General features: G+C 34.0%; 2 protein-coding genes and 1 pseudogene across 4 annotated transcripts; 2 read left to right on the plus strand and 1 right to left on the minus strand.

The window, feature by feature from the left end:
* Window positions 1–3653: 3653 nt before the first annotated feature.
* Window positions 3654–6482, plus strand: LOC106310744 (tetratricopeptide repeat protein 7A-like). Its single transcript, XM_013747963.1, is given in 4 exon segments — window positions 3654–3704; window positions 3707–3892; window positions 3976–4228; window positions 4671–6482. Coding segments are annotated over 4 exon segments (2145 nt in total). The 3' UTR covers window positions 6326–6482.
* Window positions 6483–7971: 1489 nt separating this feature from the next.
* Window positions 7972–9351, plus strand: LOC106308823 (annotated as a pseudogene).
* A 436-nt stretch (window positions 9352–9787) lies between these two features.
* Window positions 9788–12542, minus strand: LOC106312793 (protein PHR1-LIKE 1-like). 3 transcript variants are annotated; one of them, XM_013750447.1, is made up of 8 exons: window positions 12268–12542; window positions 11286–11811; window positions 11031–11214; window positions 10870–10946; window positions 10741–10783; window positions 10609–10666; window positions 10473–10542; window positions 9788–10373 (listed from the first exon to the last, which is right to left on the minus strand). In XM_013750447.1, exons 2-8 carry the CDS (start codon window positions 11802–11804, stop codon window positions 10137–10139), a joined length of 1188 nt encoding a protein of 395 aa, XP_013605901.1. In that variant the 5' UTR covers window positions 11805–11811; window positions 12268–12542; the 3' UTR covers window positions 9788–10136. The 3 variants fall into 3 exon arrangements, with proteins under 3 accessions (XP_013605901.1, XP_013605900.1, XP_013605899.1); XM_013750446.1 differs by having other exon boundaries at window positions 11031–11217; XM_013750445.1 differs by having other exon boundaries at window positions 11031–11223.
* Window positions 12543–17928: the final 5386 nt, after the last annotated feature.

Genomic DNA, 17928 nt, shown 5'->3' on the forward strand with positions numbered 1-17928 from the left:
GTTCAGTCATATGATATGTCAGCCGACTTCTTCACCATGTCTACACCAACCACACGTCCATGAAATTTATATATCAGTTTGGGACGTGCCAATTAAAGGACCAGTTCAAGACTTGGCCCCCATGAAGCTAAACTATCAAATTGTCCATGCGCCAACTTGAAGAACATACACGGGGGTACAAGTCAGGGGGAGTTCATGTGTTGTACTCTTTTTCCTTATCCATGGTTTTGTCCCACTGGGTTTTCCTGGAAAGGTTTTAATGAGGCAACATTAAGCATGTTACAAGCCCTGAACCGGATGTGTCGATCAAGGGGGAGTGTTATAAACCAAGTGGTGATCGATCCATATCAGGCCCAAACCGTCCGGCCCATCAGTTATCCATCTGGCCCATTCGCTAATGACTTAGGTGAATGAGAGTTTACATTTATCTATACTTAATCATTTTCCATATGTATTTAGGATAAGTACTATTTTCTACTCATATTAAGAATAAGATTTTCTTTTCTCTTATGACGGTCTAAATAAGACGGTCTAATACTTGTATAAATATAGACCTCTGATCATGAGTAATAATAAGCTTACACAGCATCTATTTTATAACAACCATTAAATTATAATTGACGTTTTGATATTTTGCTAGAAAACTCCCGTATGGATTCTTTTTTGTGTTTTTTATATACTCTAGGCCTAGGCCTGGGCGTTCGGGTACCCGTTGGCATTCGGATCGGGTTTTTCAGGTTTTCTGATTTTCGGGTTTACGTTTCTAGGTCCCATACTAAAATTTTATTAGTACGGACGGGGTTCGGATAATAACACTTCGGGTTCGGTTCAAAATTGTATTGCATCATAAAACCCATAAAGTAATAATATATCGTACGGATTCGGATTATATCGGTTCGATTCGAATATAACCAAAGTAAAAAACAAAAATTTTGAAGTAAAACATAAAGAAAAACATCTAAATTAAATAAAAAATTTAATAATTGGAATACTTATATATATTTCAAAATATTTATATTGACTATTAATTTCGGATTTTTCGGGTTACCCGTTCGGATTCGGTTAATAACACTTCGGGTTCGGGTATTTTTTTTACCACCCTACAAGATCCGTTCGGGTATTTTAACGTTTCGGGTCGGATAACGGGTCGAGTTTTTCGGTTCGGGTTTGGTTCGGATTTCGGGTTCCGGATTTTATGCCCAAACCTAATATACCCTATCAGTTGATTTGGTTGGCTTCAGAAAAAAACACACTAAATACTACATCATGGACTGGTTACCACACTATCTCGTCTAAATTTGAAATGTCTTCTAATTAATACCAAAACATAGTTACGAGACTACTAGGTAAATTGCAGGGACCAAAATTCAAACCTAAACTTCTCACGTAACTGAGATTTTGTTTCGATAGAGACTCAAACCCTGAAAAATGTTGTAGACATTCACCAGTCTCATCTACCACTTGGCCATAGTATTAGTAGGCCCATAGTCATGCAGACATCTTGTTCTCTTAAGAAAAATGTAAACATTACATATATCAAGTATGATACTAATATCCAATATGCCAGCGTCTAGATTTTACCTCTTTCTTTTTTTTTCTTTGCGAACAAGTACATATTTCCATTTAGTTAAAGAAGTAATCTTTTGCATAAGACCCGGAAAAATGTAAAACTTAGATTTTATTGTCTTTACCTCAAAATGTTAAATGAAGCTTGACAATGTCTGTATATATATATAATTTGTGCGCAAAAAAGAATGAAACTAACATTGATTATAGAGATAAAAATAACTTGCCATAAGGGTACGAATTGAAGACGATATGGACAAGTTCGGTTTGTTATCCATCGTCTTCGGCTCGGCGTTCTGTGTTGTGTTTGTTATAAAGTTATTAGGTTATCTTTGGGGAAGATATTCGGATGACCTCAAAACTGATAAATCATTAAAGACTACTGTATTAGTTTGAGGTATTGTTATTTTCTTCTTCTTTCCAATCCCCTGTTTCGAGCTAATTATAATACATGTATTTTCATCAAAACAGATTACTTATGTAATTATGTTTGGTATCATGAGTCATGACAGTCTTGATGTCATACGCGTATTGAACCGGTCAGGGAACAAGATAGTGGTGCCATTGCCCGGAGCCGTAAACCAAAAAGAACAACTTTTTTTTTTACATGTTGTTTCTTTTTTTCTTTTTTTCTTTTTGCTAAAACAATGTTGTTTCTTCTTTTTTTTAGAAACAAACAATGTTGTTTCATATCTTAAACGTTTATGTCACACATCAATAAAAGTAGTTGTGGTTGTTTGTAACGAATCTACCCATAGAAACTCTTCACAATCATTTGTGATGCTTCAATTGTTGGCCATCTGCAGATATATCGTCATGGCTACTATATATTACGTTCAGAATGTCGAAGATTAAATAATTCTTAATGCATGCATCATGGGATTAACCAATAAGCCAATAACCATAGATTGAGTTGCAAATTTGTAATCCCTTTCACGATATCGCTAGCTTAATTTCTTTCAAAAGTATAAACGCATTTTGTGTCCAACTATTTTCACTTAACGATCTACGTTAACACGAACACCCCCTCGATTAGAACCCTCCACACACTAATTAAAGTTCTAAGAACATGAAAAGAACCTACGTGATTAAAAATCTATAATGCTAATAGTAGACTATTAGACTAGTAAAACGGAAAACACTATACTGAATGTATGTGTTTAGCATCCTTGATTCATCAAAGTTATTTTCTTATTGCTATTTCAACTTTTTCTTTGCTCCATCATTGAAAATATTAATTTGATACTTAATATTTTGGTGGCCCATAATTAAATAGAAAGAAATATTAAAATATTTAATGAAAAAACCCAAAAAGTAGACATGTGAGAGTGAGAGACATTTTCAAAGAAAAGAAAAGGAAAATATAAAAGGTAAGTAATAAATTTTTTTAAAAAATAAAAGGTAAGTAATAAACAGAAAAAAGAAGGAAATAATAATATTGTCCAAAAAGGAAGGAAATAATAATAAAGAAAGGAAAAAAATACAAAAAGGCAGTAATACAATAAGTAACACATGTCTCATCTCGTGGTACAAAGTCCAAAGCTTTGGATCATTCCATCTGCTGTTTTTATTCCCCTCCTTCTGCACCCATTCTTCTCCTTCCCTCACGCCGTCTCCTTTTTATATTTTCTTTTTAAGTTTATTATTACTGAGGAAACAACAAACAAAGAGGCAGAGACTCTCACTCACATCAATGCAGAAAGCAACAAAGCAAAAGGCAGAGACAAAGTAAAAAAGATCAGATTTTTCATTTTTGTTTTCAATTGCTTCGAATCGGAACAAGTCTTAAGAATCTCGAGGCTACCATGTCTGTCACCTTCCTTACCATCTCATCTTCTTCTTCCCCGGAAAATCAAAGGTGTCTTCTTCTTTTTTTCTCCATTGATCGTCTTCATAACTTCAATTGGATATGTAATTCGATGTACTTTAGGGTTCAATGGTCAATTGTTATCTCAATTAAAGTTTCGAGCTTTTCGATGCTGAACTGAGTTAGAACCGTATAACATTAATGTGGATGTCTTATTTCATGTTTTTGTTATGTTCTGATCTAACACGTGTTCTTAATCATCTAACTTGTTTGAGAAGCTATGAAGAAGACCGAGATTAGTTCCGAGAAGTTGCATTTAAGCAGACTAAGACAGAGAGTTTAAGTAACATCAGGATGAAGTGTTTGTGTTCTGGTGAACAAATGAGACTTATAGATGAGCAAGACAACAAGCGACCAGGCCTTGATGTAAACTCAGCTTCAGCTGCTGAGAAGCTTGATAATGTGAACATTGACGAATTAGAGTTATCTCTGCGTGAGACTAGTTCTTTAAACTACGAGGTTCGGTTTTCTTCATCATCCCTGAGGCCCTGACATCTCAAAGAACAGCTGTATCATTGTGTTGTTGTTGTTGTTGTTTTCAGGAGGCGAGCGCGCTTTTGGGGAGGATTGAGTATCAGAAAGGGAACATAGAGGCGGCATTGCGAGTCTTTGAACGGATTGATATCAATGGGATCACAATAAAGATGAAAACCGCTTTAACTGTTAGACAAGAACCAAAATATAGAAGACGGTCCAAAACCAGCTTTGCTCCTCCTCCTCCCATGTCTGTTAATTTGCTCTTTGATGCTATTTTCCTCAAAGCGAAGTCTCTCCAGCGTCTTGCAAGGTTCCAAGGTAGTCACAAGTCACAATCTTTATCAATGTTCAAAAACTCGCTAGTAGGTGGCTAGGCTCTTAATAGAGGACTATAGACTGGCTGAACGAATTACTGATTTATTTTTATATAATTTACATTTATATTAAATATTTTAGTTTGTAAGTTTAACTAAAAATTATTTCGTTGAATTATAAAAATTAGATATACAAAAAAGAAAAAGAAAAAAAGAGATAAATTTGTGGACTTGAACTAACATTATTAATTGCTTGATTTAAAAGTTTTAGACCAATTTATATTGATTTAAACGGATTTAAATTGTTTTTAACCGATTTAGAGTGGTTTAAACCAATTTGAGTCGCATCAAAGAAAATCATTTCGGCTATGACTGATTTTTAGAACATGGGTGTTTTCTTATGATTCTGTCTTTACTGGCTAAACAAAGTGATTTCCTTCTTGCAGAAGCTGCGCAGTCTTGCAGAATCATTCTTGATATATTGGAGGCTTCTTTATCTGAAAATGTAATAGATGATATTAAGTTGAAGGAGACGCTGACAAAAGCAGTTGAGCTGCTTCCTCAGCTATGGAAACTAGCTGACTCGCCGCATGATGCTATCTTGTCTTACAGAAGAGCGCTTCTCAATCACTGGAAGCTTGATCCTGAAACCAGAGCAAGAATTCAGAAAGAGTACGCCGTGTTTCTTCTCTACTCCGGTGTAGAAGCAGTCCCGCCGAACCTGCGCTCTCAGACTGAAGGAGCTTTCATTCCTAGGAACAATGTAGAGGAAGCTATCCTTCTTCTCTTGTTACTTCTCAGGAAAGTTAACCAGAAGAGAATCTCGTGGGATGCAGCCATCTTGGACCATCTCACGTTCGCTCTTACGGTTGCAGGAGATCTAACCGCTCTGGCTAAGCAACTTGAAAAGCTTAGACCTGAGATATTAGACCAGAGGGAGCTTTATTATACGTTGTCTTTGTGTTACAATGGTGCAGGAGAAGATCTTGTAGCGCTTGGTTTGTTAAGGAAGCTGTTTTCAGAACGGGAGGATGTGTCTGGTTTGCTAATGGCTTCTAAGATATGTGGTGAGGGGTCTGGTCTCGCTGAGGAAGGCATAGACTATGCGAGAAGAAGCTTAGGCAACGAGTGCGTTCAGTTAGATGGTGCGGCGCGTTTAGTTTTAGGCATTGCACTCACTGAAAGCTCGAGAGTATCAGCTACTGAGGCCGAGCGTGTAGCTAGGCTATCTGAGGGGATGCAGGCTCTGGAGTCTACGGATATGACAGACCCCAGAGTCCTGCACCGTCTCGCGTTGGAGAACGCAGAGGAGAGGAAGCTGGATTCAGCGTTAGCTTACGCTAAGCACGCGTTGAAGCTTGGAGCAGAGTCTGATCTTCAAGTATGGCTGCTTCTAGCTCGGATTTTATCTGCGCAGAAGCGGTTTTCAGACGCGGAGAGCATTGTTGACGCAGCGCTTAACGAGACGGGGAAGTGGGAGCAAGGGAGGCTGTTGCGTCTGAAGGCAAAGCTTCGTGTAGCTAAAGGAGAAGTGAAGGATGGGATTGAGACTTACACACAGCTTCTCGCACTCCTTCAGGTTCAAAGCAAAAGCTTCAGCTCTGTAAAGAAGATGCCAAAGGGATATGATGTAGAGGGGTTGAGGAGTCTGGAGCTTGGGACGTGGCATGATCTTGCTCATATTTATATAAACCTCTCGCAGTGGCGTGACGCGGAGACATGTCTCTCGAGATCAAGACTCATCGGTCCTTACTCTCCTGCAAGATACCACACCGAAGGTGTACTGTACAAGAGACAAGGCCAACTAGAAGAAGCGATGGAGGCGTTCACAACTGCTCTGGACATCGATCCAATGCACGTCCCGAGCCTAATATCCAAGGCTGAGATTCTAATGGAGCTAGGGAACGGATCAAGCATAGCAGTTGTAAGAAGCTTTTTAATGGAGGCTCTTAGGATTGATAGGCTGAACCATACGGCTTGGTATATTCTTGGGAAGATGTTTAAAGCTGAAGGATCTGTCTCGTCTATGCAAGAAGCTGTGGAGTGTTTTCAGGCTGCCGTTACACTGGAAGAAACGATGCCAGTGGAGCCATTCAGATGATCCTTTGTTGTGTTTTGTTTTAATAGATGCATGTATGTGTGGGTATATCTCATCTGATGTGAAGTTTATATTCTGTTATACAGAGTTGAAATAAACTCAATAGTTTTTTGTCAGGTTATATTGTAAAAGACAGATAACATTTCATAACAGAGAAATTTAGGAGAAAATAAACTGAGCGTTTATATTCTAAAACAATATTAAAACATAGAATTTTTGTGGGTATAAAGAATAAAATATCATCTGTAAGAGTTTACGAAAGTATTTATAAAGAGAGTGAGAATCCACACCTTGTGCGGATTAATAAATATACCCAATATATTTAGATTTTAGTGTTAGTTTTTGAATTTAAATTTAAGTTATTAAATTAGATACAAATATGAAGGTTTTTTCTGATCAACAGAAACACAATACGAAGTTAATCTCCTTACTTGTTGGATGTTTTATTAGTTTTTTTTTTTAAACTAAATCTCATTTGCTTGTTGTGTAGTTTTTTTACAGTTTATGTATAATTTTTCTCTTTACAAATATAATTCCTGGCTTGATTGGGTTTATGGATTTACTTTAGTGAAGCTTCTTTTAAGATTGAAGAATGATGATGTTTGTCTAATTTTGTTTTGTTTACTCTATTTCAATAGTTTTGGAGTATTAAAAATTTGAAATTGCATAAAAGATAATTTTACAATAACAAACCAGAAATAATTATCACTAAGGTATGTGAGAGCAAACAATCCATCATCAACTAATATATTTGATTAGATTTTTTTCCTTTTAGTAAATTCTATGAACATAGTATCATGGCAAAGAGTGATGGGGAATCATAAAGAATAGAAACCAATAAATAACTTAGAATGCAAAGTCCAACTAACGAGATGAATAAAGCTCTCGATTCATTACAATTATTGCTAAGATATGTAGAATACAAATATATCTTATTAAAATAGAAATATCATATATATTTGTTTTTTGTTATTACACGTGTGATTCATGATTTATGTCACTCAAATTTTAGTTACTTATATATATTTTCTTAAAATTAATTTGGTCATTATTTACATGGTAGACCATTTTAATGGAATTCATCAGCACAGATGAAATTATTTGTTATTAAATTTAGTTTAATTTTTGGATATTTACTATAAAAAATCTTATAAATATTTTTAATTTTTATTATTTAAATAACTAATTAAATACATAATTATTTTTAAAATAGACATAAGTTTAGCTATGTTTTAATTAAAAATGAAAAATATATATTGAGCTTATTATAATTTTAAAACCTTAAAACCCAAAAGGTTTTAAAATTTTACTAAAACAAAAATAAACATTTTATCACCAAAAAAAATAAAATTAAACCAGCTTACAAATATAAACAAAACCAAAAATCAAATATTAAAATTTTTATTAACTTAAATTTGGTAAAACAATAATGTCGTGTTTTTAAAGAGCTGGTGATGATAAGGTGGAGGAACGATTTCACGTATTTGTCGGGAACCTATTTCCTGGTGCGAATCGAACTAGGTAGCGGTATTATTTGATTCTTGTATACATTGCAAGAGGTGACAGGCCAAATCGTACTCCTTTTAAGAAGCAAATTCTAACACCAAAAGAACAAAGCCTAACCCAAGACATAGTTTATTTTCACTGTGATGGATATAGAAAGAGAGCTTCACATGACAGACTACGCCAGAAACTCTTCCGTACAGGTTCTTGATATTTCAAATATCTTCGCTTATACAAAAGCTTGAATTGTAATTAATTTTTTGTTGTTTTGATATTCGCAGAAGAAAGCATCTGATAAGACAAAACACATAACATTAGAAACAGTGCAACAACTCTACAAAGAGACAAGACCCAAGAGTTTAAAAATAGCTGACCTGGGATGTTCTTCAGGACCAAACACTCTTTCCACCATTAGAGACATCATCAAAGCCGTCAAGTTTGCTCACCACCTTGAGATCCCAAACCAGCCTTTGCCCGAATTCAGCATCTTACTTAACGATCTTCGTAGCAATGACTTCAACTCTATATTCAAGTCCTTGCCTGACTTTCACACAGAGCTCAAGAGAGATACCAACTATGGTGATTGCCCTTCAGTTTTCATTGCAGCCAACCCTGGATCATTCTATGGAAGGCTCTTCCCTGAAAAAACCATCCATTTTATCTATATTCCTCTTTTAGCTTGCACTGGCTTTCCAAGGTGAACATATATATATACTGTATATGATAATTGTAAAAGGAAAAATCTATAATAATTGTAATTCAAGATGCATACCTTCAGGTGTAAGTATATATACATACTGGGTATTTTATTTTATGTTATTTTTTTTTTATTTCAGGTTCCTCCAGGTTTGTATGACGATCAAGGCAAGTCCATAAACAAAGGTTTGTATTAACATCTGCTCCTGGAGCCCTGAAGCTGTTTCCAAAGCTTACTGCAGTCAATGTTCCTCAGGTTTCGATCAAAAGAGGTGGTTTCTTCAGGCAGAATGGTGCTCATAATACTTGGAAGAGAAGGTCCTAATCCTGTTGGCAGAAGAAAAACTCTTTCTTCTGCGAACTCCTCGCAAGATCCATAGCGGATCTTATCGCACAAGTATATATTATATATATAATAAGCTGATGTTACAAAATTGGATATTTATTTAGAAACTGTGTAAATTCGTTTCCGTTTTAACTGTAGGGAGAGACTGAGCAGGAGAAGCTCGATTCTTACGAGAATCACTTTTACGCCCCAAGTGCTGCTGAGACAGAAGGTGAAGTGAACAAAGAAGGGTCCTTTGAATTAGAGAAGCTAGAGATGATTGAAGTAGCCAATAAGTGGGGGCAAGGAGGATGGTATCAGTGCCGGTTTGGTGTTTGTAAAGACGATAAAAGAGCGTCTCAAGGGTCAATGCTTGCTCAACACTTCGGAGAAGAGATATTGGACAAGATGTTTGATACATATGCTAGAACTGATTGACGAGGAGTTGGCTAAGGAAGACATAAGACCCATTACATTTGTTGTTGTTCTAAAAAGGAAGCTCTGAAACATGGAAATGAAACCTATATCTAAGTGCGTGTGTAGCATTTTCCAAGGGGATGTTCACAATTGAGACTTCACCTAAGAGCATGATTAACGTTTGGGGGTGGGTACTTAGGTTTTTTTTTTTTTCTTTTTTTTTTTTTTTTCCGAATTAAAAAAAAAAAAAACTACTCACCTCTTGCAGAAGAGAAGAAGAGAAAAAACTAAGTTTTAAAAAAAAATGTGGGGCACACCTCTTAAGAGGTGGGATAAAAATTTGACCTTTGAACTTTTGACACCTCTAATGTTTGCTTTTCAGTTTTGAATCTTTTGATGTGCTCAGAAACATAATTTTTTTTTGCTTTGGTATTCTTATTAATCAAATTAATTGATCAATTATACAGAGTTGAAAGAAAATAAGTTTTTGTCAGTTTATATGACAAGACAAATAACATTCATAATAGAAGAAAACAAACTGAGGGTTACATATTAAAAAAAAAGTATTAAAACACAGAATCTGTATCCGTAAACTAACGACGAGTTACAGCATTTAGATTACATTCAAATGATGAAGATTCTCTCAACGAACTCTTATTTTTGTTTTTGGTTTCTTCTTTGTCTACACAGCAGAGTTGAGAGAGTCTTCCATCGGAAAAATAGTTGAAACAGTAGAGACAGAAGGAAGTCCTGAAGACCCTCAAGATACGAGAGCTCTCTTTCTCTCTCTCTCTCTCTATCTCTATAACTGTTAAAACTCTGGAAAAACGATCCAGCAATACACCAGTTCCTAGTAGATGTAGATAGATGCTTTCAATTGTCGGTTTTGACTCGCTTTGGCTGTGGAGATTCTGGCTCTTGGCATTTCCTGGTCTCCTCTGGTGCGAGCTCCTCTGAATCAGCGGTCTTCTTGTTGTCTTCTTGCTCAGATTTGGATGGTGAATCTGATGTCGACGCTGTCCCTTTGCCGAGACCAGAGTTTTGTTTCTCGAACATCATTTGCAGGTACTTGCCTTGTTCTTCTATCCGGAGTTGCAAGTTTCTTTGAATCTACAGCAAAAGCAAAAGAAAAAACAGTTTAATCCAAACTCATAATCTTTAGAATCCATAGCTATAAGCAATGCCTTTCTGGATATAGGTAAGACATACCTCGAGCTGCTCATGGAGTTGCTTCTGCACTTCCATCTGAAGTCGCAGAGCCTCTGTAATACCTATCCCACTGTAGTATAAATTATGGTCAGCAAGAATCTGTTAGAGATGGTGTAGGACTCGTTATGTTTCTTACCCTTTCAAGTCAAGAGCTGTTATATGTTCAAGCGGTGTCAGCTTCTTCTCTGGCGAGCCTGTAACGCTCAAAATAAAATTGATTTTCATGAAAAAAACAATCATACAACGGAATAAAGACAATGGTAGCTACCACTTTCTGATGGTTCTGGCCTATATCTAGCCGTCCTATATTTCTGCAGTTTCATAAAGCAAACACAATCTTTCATTAAAGAAGACAAATTGTATGCATTTGTAGCACAGAGGAGAAAACTAAAAGAACCTGTAAATGGCTTTTGACATGATATATAGTCAACCCTTCAACTTTCATTTTCTTCAGCACACCCTTAGGAGTTGCTCCTGTGATATGAGTGTAACCAGAAGATAAAAGATTATTATCTTTCCATGAAGTATATGGAAAGCAAAGAGGAATAAAAAGCTCACTGTCACTGCCACCAAGACTGTTGACAGCCTCAACAAAAGCCTCGTGAAGCTCTGGTGTCCAACGCATACGTGCCTTGTTATTACTGTTTGAAGATGTTGTGCTGACAGGTCGCAGCTCCACAGACACAGAAGGAGAAGGTTGCTGCTGAACAGTCTGGGGTTGCGGTGGGATGGTTTGCAGAGACTTCTGGTCCTTAAAACAAGTGTTCAATTAGCGAATCAAGTATAGACTCTGGAGTAAAAACTTTAACAAACCTTCGTGTCTAAATTAGAACTGGTGTCAATCAAGAGATCATTCCAGTTAGTAGATAGTAACGGATCCTCATCGGTGATCAAGTGGTCAGCCCATTCTTGCCAATCGTTTGGTTTCTGAATGTCATCAAACGCCGCGCCGATACCAATGCAACCGTCCTCAATCTGGCTGCTGTTATGGACGGCCTGGTGGTCTGCAGGGAAATCAAGAAACCCTCCATTGCACCAAGAACTATCATTGTTGCTCGACGCTGCTGCGTAGTGTTTCTCGTGAGACACCATAGATGAGTAATGGAGGTTGGTAGAGAAACCAGATGATGAGGAAGAGCATATATGTCCAACTGAGCCACCGTTACTGGAAGAAAGCAAGTGATAGGTTTGTTGTCCTAATGGCTTGTGGTCTGGTCTCATGAAAGCAGCTTCTGGTGCTGAAGAAGGGTTTGGCGTAGATGGGATTGAAGAAGTGCGAGCGAGGTTACTGAGCTCTCTAGAACCTGATCTCTGAACCGGACGAGCCTCCATTGTTGTCCTGACCAAAACAAAAAAATACACAAATGAACTCTCCATCCTTGAAACTGAAGTTGTCAGAATCTGTAAAGGCAAGCAGCTTTGGAAAGACTCAGTGTAACACAGAAGCTGTCCGTAAAATCTCAAGAAATGGAGACAGAAAGCAAACAAACAGCATGAGTTCTAACAGGTCCCGGTCTCATTGTATAGATAAATTTGCAGTCTTTTAGCGAGAAAATATGAGAAACTCAGCTGAAACATTAAAAACAAATCTTAAATGTAATAAAGGACAACACAAGCATCGAGAGAGAATCATCGACAAAAAGCAAAAACACATTATCCAACAACCAAACATCAACTTCTCTGGAAAGGTAAAAACGCAATCGTGAACGTGGTTTTCTCCAACATAACAAAGATATAAACAATCTCTCTCCCTGTATGTATGATTACGAAACGATAACGAATCGAAAATTCTCACCTAGCAGCAATTCATGGGGATCTCGTCGGAGACGAACGAATTCGAATCTAGTTGATGATTAAACCCTTGAAGAAAATCATCATCGGAGAAATCGTCTGGTGCGCAAGCGAAAGTTGACGACGACGACGACGGTGGACCTCTTTTTGTAGGTGGTGGCTGTCTTGACAAGGGGATGGATCAGTCGTCGTGCACTTACGCGCGGTGTGTCACAGCGCGTGAGTTTATTTCGCTTGTTGGAACCAACTAAAATTCACACTTGGACACTGTTTATTGGATAAGAGGAATCATTAAGAGTTAGGCTTGGTCTTTTTCGGTGTTTTTTATTTATTATTATCTTATTATTTTTCTGGGTTTTCCTGATATCTGTGGCCTTTCGTTCCTAAGCCCATTAAGCTACTATGGCCCAAAGTGATCTCTGTTGATATTTTTGCTAAATAACGCGTATTTCGTTGTCCAGTAAAGAATAGAGATGTTATCATTAGCTCGACTCCATCTTGTTTATAATCTCAACCCAGTTTTAGGCCCTAACTCAATCTTTTTTTTTCTCAATAGTCAATAGCATACATATTACTGTTTTGCCTAATAAAGATGGGCCTATAACTTAAAGCCAGTAACTGATATGATGAAAGTATCAAATGAAAGAACTAGGTCGGAAAAAAAAAAACCAAATTACCAAGTCGAACCCAAACAGACCCAAACCACACCAAAATATATGTCTCTACCATTCGGTTAAAGATTTTATGAACTCAAATAGTTTGGTTTGGTTCGGTTCGGTTTTAACCAAATAATTAGATTAACTACTAATAATATTAAGATTTAAGATATTTACCCATTTAAACTAAACAATTAAACATATGTTTATATAATTTACTTTTAAATGAATAGAAGTAGGCATGGACGATCGGGTTTGGATCTGATTTTTTGGATGTCGGTTCTATTTTTAACACGTTCTAGGTCCTATACTAGTAAATTTGTAAGGATGGATCGGGATCGTATATAATATATCGGGTTCGGATCGTATCACATCTTAGAATCAATAAAGTAACCATATATCACTCAGATTCGGGATATATCGGATCAGTTCGAATATACTCAAAGTAAAATCTAAAATTTAAAAGCAAAACATAATAAATATATACTTATTTGTATAGAATTGAGTATTTAAGGTACTTATTTAAATTTTTAGATATCATATCAAAATAAATATGAAACTTAATATTTTAAGTACATATTTATATTTCAAATATTTATACTGTATATTAATTTAGAAATTCGGATCGGTTTCTTCGGATGTTTTTACGGATTTTCGGGTTTTTGGGTCTCTCTGGTTACCCGTTTGGGTTCGGTTAATAACACTTCAGATTCAGATATGTTTTGTAACACCCTGTAAGACACATTCAGGTATTTTTTTTAATATTCTGGACCAGGTACGAATCGGGTTTTTCTGTTTGGGTTCGGATTTCAGGATACGGATTGATGTCAAACTCTAAATAAAAGAAACACAATTAACAGTGAGATAAAATAAAATAATATGTATTTTATATACTATCACCAAAACCAAAAAAAACTACCTATGATATTTAGCTTAGGTTCGTATATACTAACTAAAAATTATTGCATAATGTATTCTACATTTTAATGTGATGCATGTTTAGTTTTATGTTTAAATATGAAGAAATTTTTAATTTAGTGTCAAATGATAAAAAAAAAAATTATGTTTTATAAATTATAGTTTCGTAACCGAACTAGAACAAAACAAAAAACTAATATAATTAAAGTGAGAAAATATTAACAAAAGCGAATTAAACCTAACCGAATACAAACCAGACCAAACACAAACTAGTTTCAGGTGACTTCAGTTAATATTTTCTTAGATCCAAACAAATCAAACCGAACTCAAAACAAATCCGAATTTAGACCAAAATGCCTAACAGTTCATTTTGAATTCGATTTGTATTTTGCTGATTCAACCTCAGTTGGAGTACACATTTATGTTTTACAATTTTTCCGCTAAAATTTATCTAACTAAGTTTGGTTCAGATAAGAGTTTCTAAACTGAAAATTCCGCAATAGTAGCGTTTAATGGTTATGTAAACGAAAGATCGAGATCGATTAAGTAAAGTTAGGTTAAAAACATTAAATTTCTACTTTAAAGATTTTAATCTAAATTAAACTAGTTGCGAAACTTTAGTATTAACAATCCTTAATATTTTTATAACCATATAGTTTCATTAAAGGCTATAGTACTGGCATATAGATTTTAATATATTGTTGATGGATATATATGTTTATCTAAAATTTTAATTGATATCTAAGTTTTATGCATATATGTAGTATTTTTGGGACAAATACATTTTCAATTTGTATTTTTCTGATTCAAACCTCAGTTGGAATACACATTTATGTTTTGAAATTTTACCGCTAAAATTTATCTAACTAAGTTTAGTTCAGATAAGAGTTTTTAAACTAAAATTTTTGTGATAGTAGCGTTTAATGGTAATATAAACGGAAGATCGAGATCGATTAAGTAAATTTAGGTTAAAAACATTAAATTTCTACTTTATAGATTTTTATCTAAATTAAAACTATTTGTGAAACTTCAGTATTAACAATCTCTATAATATTCTTTGAGAAGCAATTTCTTACGTGTCATGTTCACATTAACTTTCACGATTATTTATTACATTGATATCCTTAATGAACTAAAAATATTATTATAATTACCATTATTAAATGTATTTTCTTTTTATTTAGTAGGTTTGTTAATTAGATTTTAATTTAATTTCCTTTTTATTTTTTCCAAATAACATATATAATAAAATGGAAATATTTATAAATTTTAAAAACGGTATTTAAGAAAAAATATTTATGCATATTGTGATTTCATTAAAATTTTAAAAATAATAATCTTGATATTAACAAAAAATAATATTCTCTTTAAAACGTAATCTTATTTTATACATATAAATTACTAGATACCTAAAAATTATTAATAAATAAAAATAAAATATTAAATAATTTTACAATTTATTTCTTTTGTAGAATATATTATATGCATGAGATTTGAAAACATTATATTTATATCTTTTAATTTATTTAAAATAAAGAAATATTAGAGAAGTGAATGCAATCTAATATATCCGAGTGATAACTACACTGGCCAAATATTACATATACAAAAGCACATACCTAATTATAACAATATTATATGTAAAATATAAACTATACATACAAGTTATAAATTATCTAAATTAAAAGTAAAAAAAATTATCAATTACGATATATTTATATCCGGGCATGAGCACGAAAGAACCACCTGGTCCTTAATATTCTTATAACCATATAGTATCATTAAAAAGCTATAGTACTGGCATATAGATTTTAATATATTGTTTTTTTTTTAACTCTGGTATCCCCCTGAAAGGGGTCCAGCGCTCCAACGGAAGGGATTTTAATATATTGTTGATGGATATATCTTTTTTTTTTTTTGATCTATCTTTATCTGAACTTCTAATCAATATCTAAGCTCTATGCATATACGCAGTTTTTTTTGTGTGACAAATACATATATGTATATATGTAATATTACCTCTAAAACTTCTTTTTGCTACCGAAATTCTATATAGCTCTACTAAAAATTTAGAGGTAATGTTACATATGATGTTCAAAAAAGTTACAGGTAATCGTACATATATGCATATATGATTTTTTTTTATTATTTTTTTTGTCAGCACTTGTTGATTTCTTTTTTTTTTTGAATAAAAGCAATTGTTGATTTCTTACGATATAAAATTTAAACAAATTATGTAAATCCTAAAAATATAAACAAATATTTTGGATTTGAGCTGATAATTGTCTCGTATAAAATGAAATTGGCATATATATATATATATATGCATTTCTTACTAGGATCACTCGACTTGGATATCGGAGGACCATATTGAGTTTTCTAGTGGACCATAATAAAAGACATTGTAATTTGTTTTCCTTGCAATATGGTATATGTATGGTTCAACACCATCTCCCTCGTGGTCGAGATACATTTCAAGTTTACATTTTTTTGTTTTTTTGTTTTTTTTTTTTTTTGACAAAGATACATCTCGCTCGTGGTTTTTTTTTTTTTTTGGTTTTTCTTTATCGATAATCAATTATCATTGCTAAAAAGAGGGGACCATTCTTCTCCCGCTCGACTAATATAACAAATATTAGTTGACTTTAAAAGTCGTCTGGATTGTTTAATGAGATATTTAAAATTTCTGAAAATATGTTGGGTTGATTTAACCACAGGTGTAACGAATGAATTAAGATGAATAAAATATAGTTGACTTTAAGCTTCTGTTGTTTAGTTTATCATCTATACTATGAATATATACATACTGAAACATGAATCATTGATTAATATAACTGAGAGTCAAAACTACAACGTTGTGGGAGCTAAGAAATAAGAAAAAAGGACTATATATACAAAAATAATACAATCATGGGTCGGACTATTTCTATTATGGCTACTACAAGTTCTTATGCATGCCTTAATTTTCACAGTGATTCAAAAAATTATTTGAAATTATATGTTAGTTTATAAGCTGTTTGCAGCATGAATTCATGCATGATTCAAATCACAAGTCATATACCAAAAGTACATGGTGTTTGATTATTATATATCTTTCACTTTGCTCTTATGACTTGAATAACACATTTCAAAACAGGAAAACCAACGTAAATTTTGTTACTTAAGTTTCTATTTATGGAAAGTACTTTTCACATGTCGAACTGTTAGTTATGGGGATAGTCAAATGGACATTAACTGACCTTCGGTTGAATCAAATTATAGAATGATTTAATATTATATTTTTTAGCTATGGACGGTCTCTACTCTACTGATAAACTCACTGTTAGTTATGGGGATAGTCAATGGACTTTAACTGACCTTCGGTTGAATCAAATTATAGAATGATTTAATATTATATTTTTTAGCTATGGACGGTCTCTACTCTGCTGATAAACTTCTTACGTTATGTGCGGGACGTATAGTATACGAACTACGAAGAATATGCATGTGACACATTAGTTTGATTAAAGCCACAAACCAATTTGTTTTTTTTTCCTAATACAAAACTGATAAAACGAGGATTACAAATGTCCCTACAGCATCTGAAAGGTTTATCGAATAGTGAAAGGACGTGGCTCTTCATGAATGTTCATGCATTATATCTCTTTGGACGTCGACAATTTCTTTGACACTCCAAGTTAAACTTCATCTCGATTCTCTAAATAGTTCCTTAATTTTAAAGAGTTTTCATTTTAGCTCCTCTATGTTCGTCCACTCTTGTCAATTACTTTTACGTATGTTCTTGGACAATTATAGAACCAATGCATAATGTATAAGAATATTCCTTTCTTAGTAATTATTTCTAAAAAAAAAAAGTAATTATTTCTAGAGCCGGAATAATATATATATCTTCATAAAAAAAATCATTGTGAATGATGATAAGTCTCTCATTTTTGTATAATATACTAAACTTTTAAAAAAGTCTTGTGTGTATTCCATAGGGAATATGGGATGAATGGCGGCTGGTCCGACCAAGTGATATAAACCTTGAATAATTATTCAACCTGCTTAAACTCAACGATATAATTCGTACTGGTTTCAATAATTAATCA

This window comes from Brassica oleracea, chromosome C8 (assembly GCF_000695525.1).
Source record: "Brassica oleracea var. oleracea cultivar TO1000 chromosome C8, BOL, whole genome shotgun sequence".
NCBI lineage: Eukaryota > Viridiplantae > Streptophyta > Magnoliopsida > Brassicales > Brassicaceae > Brassica > Brassica oleracea.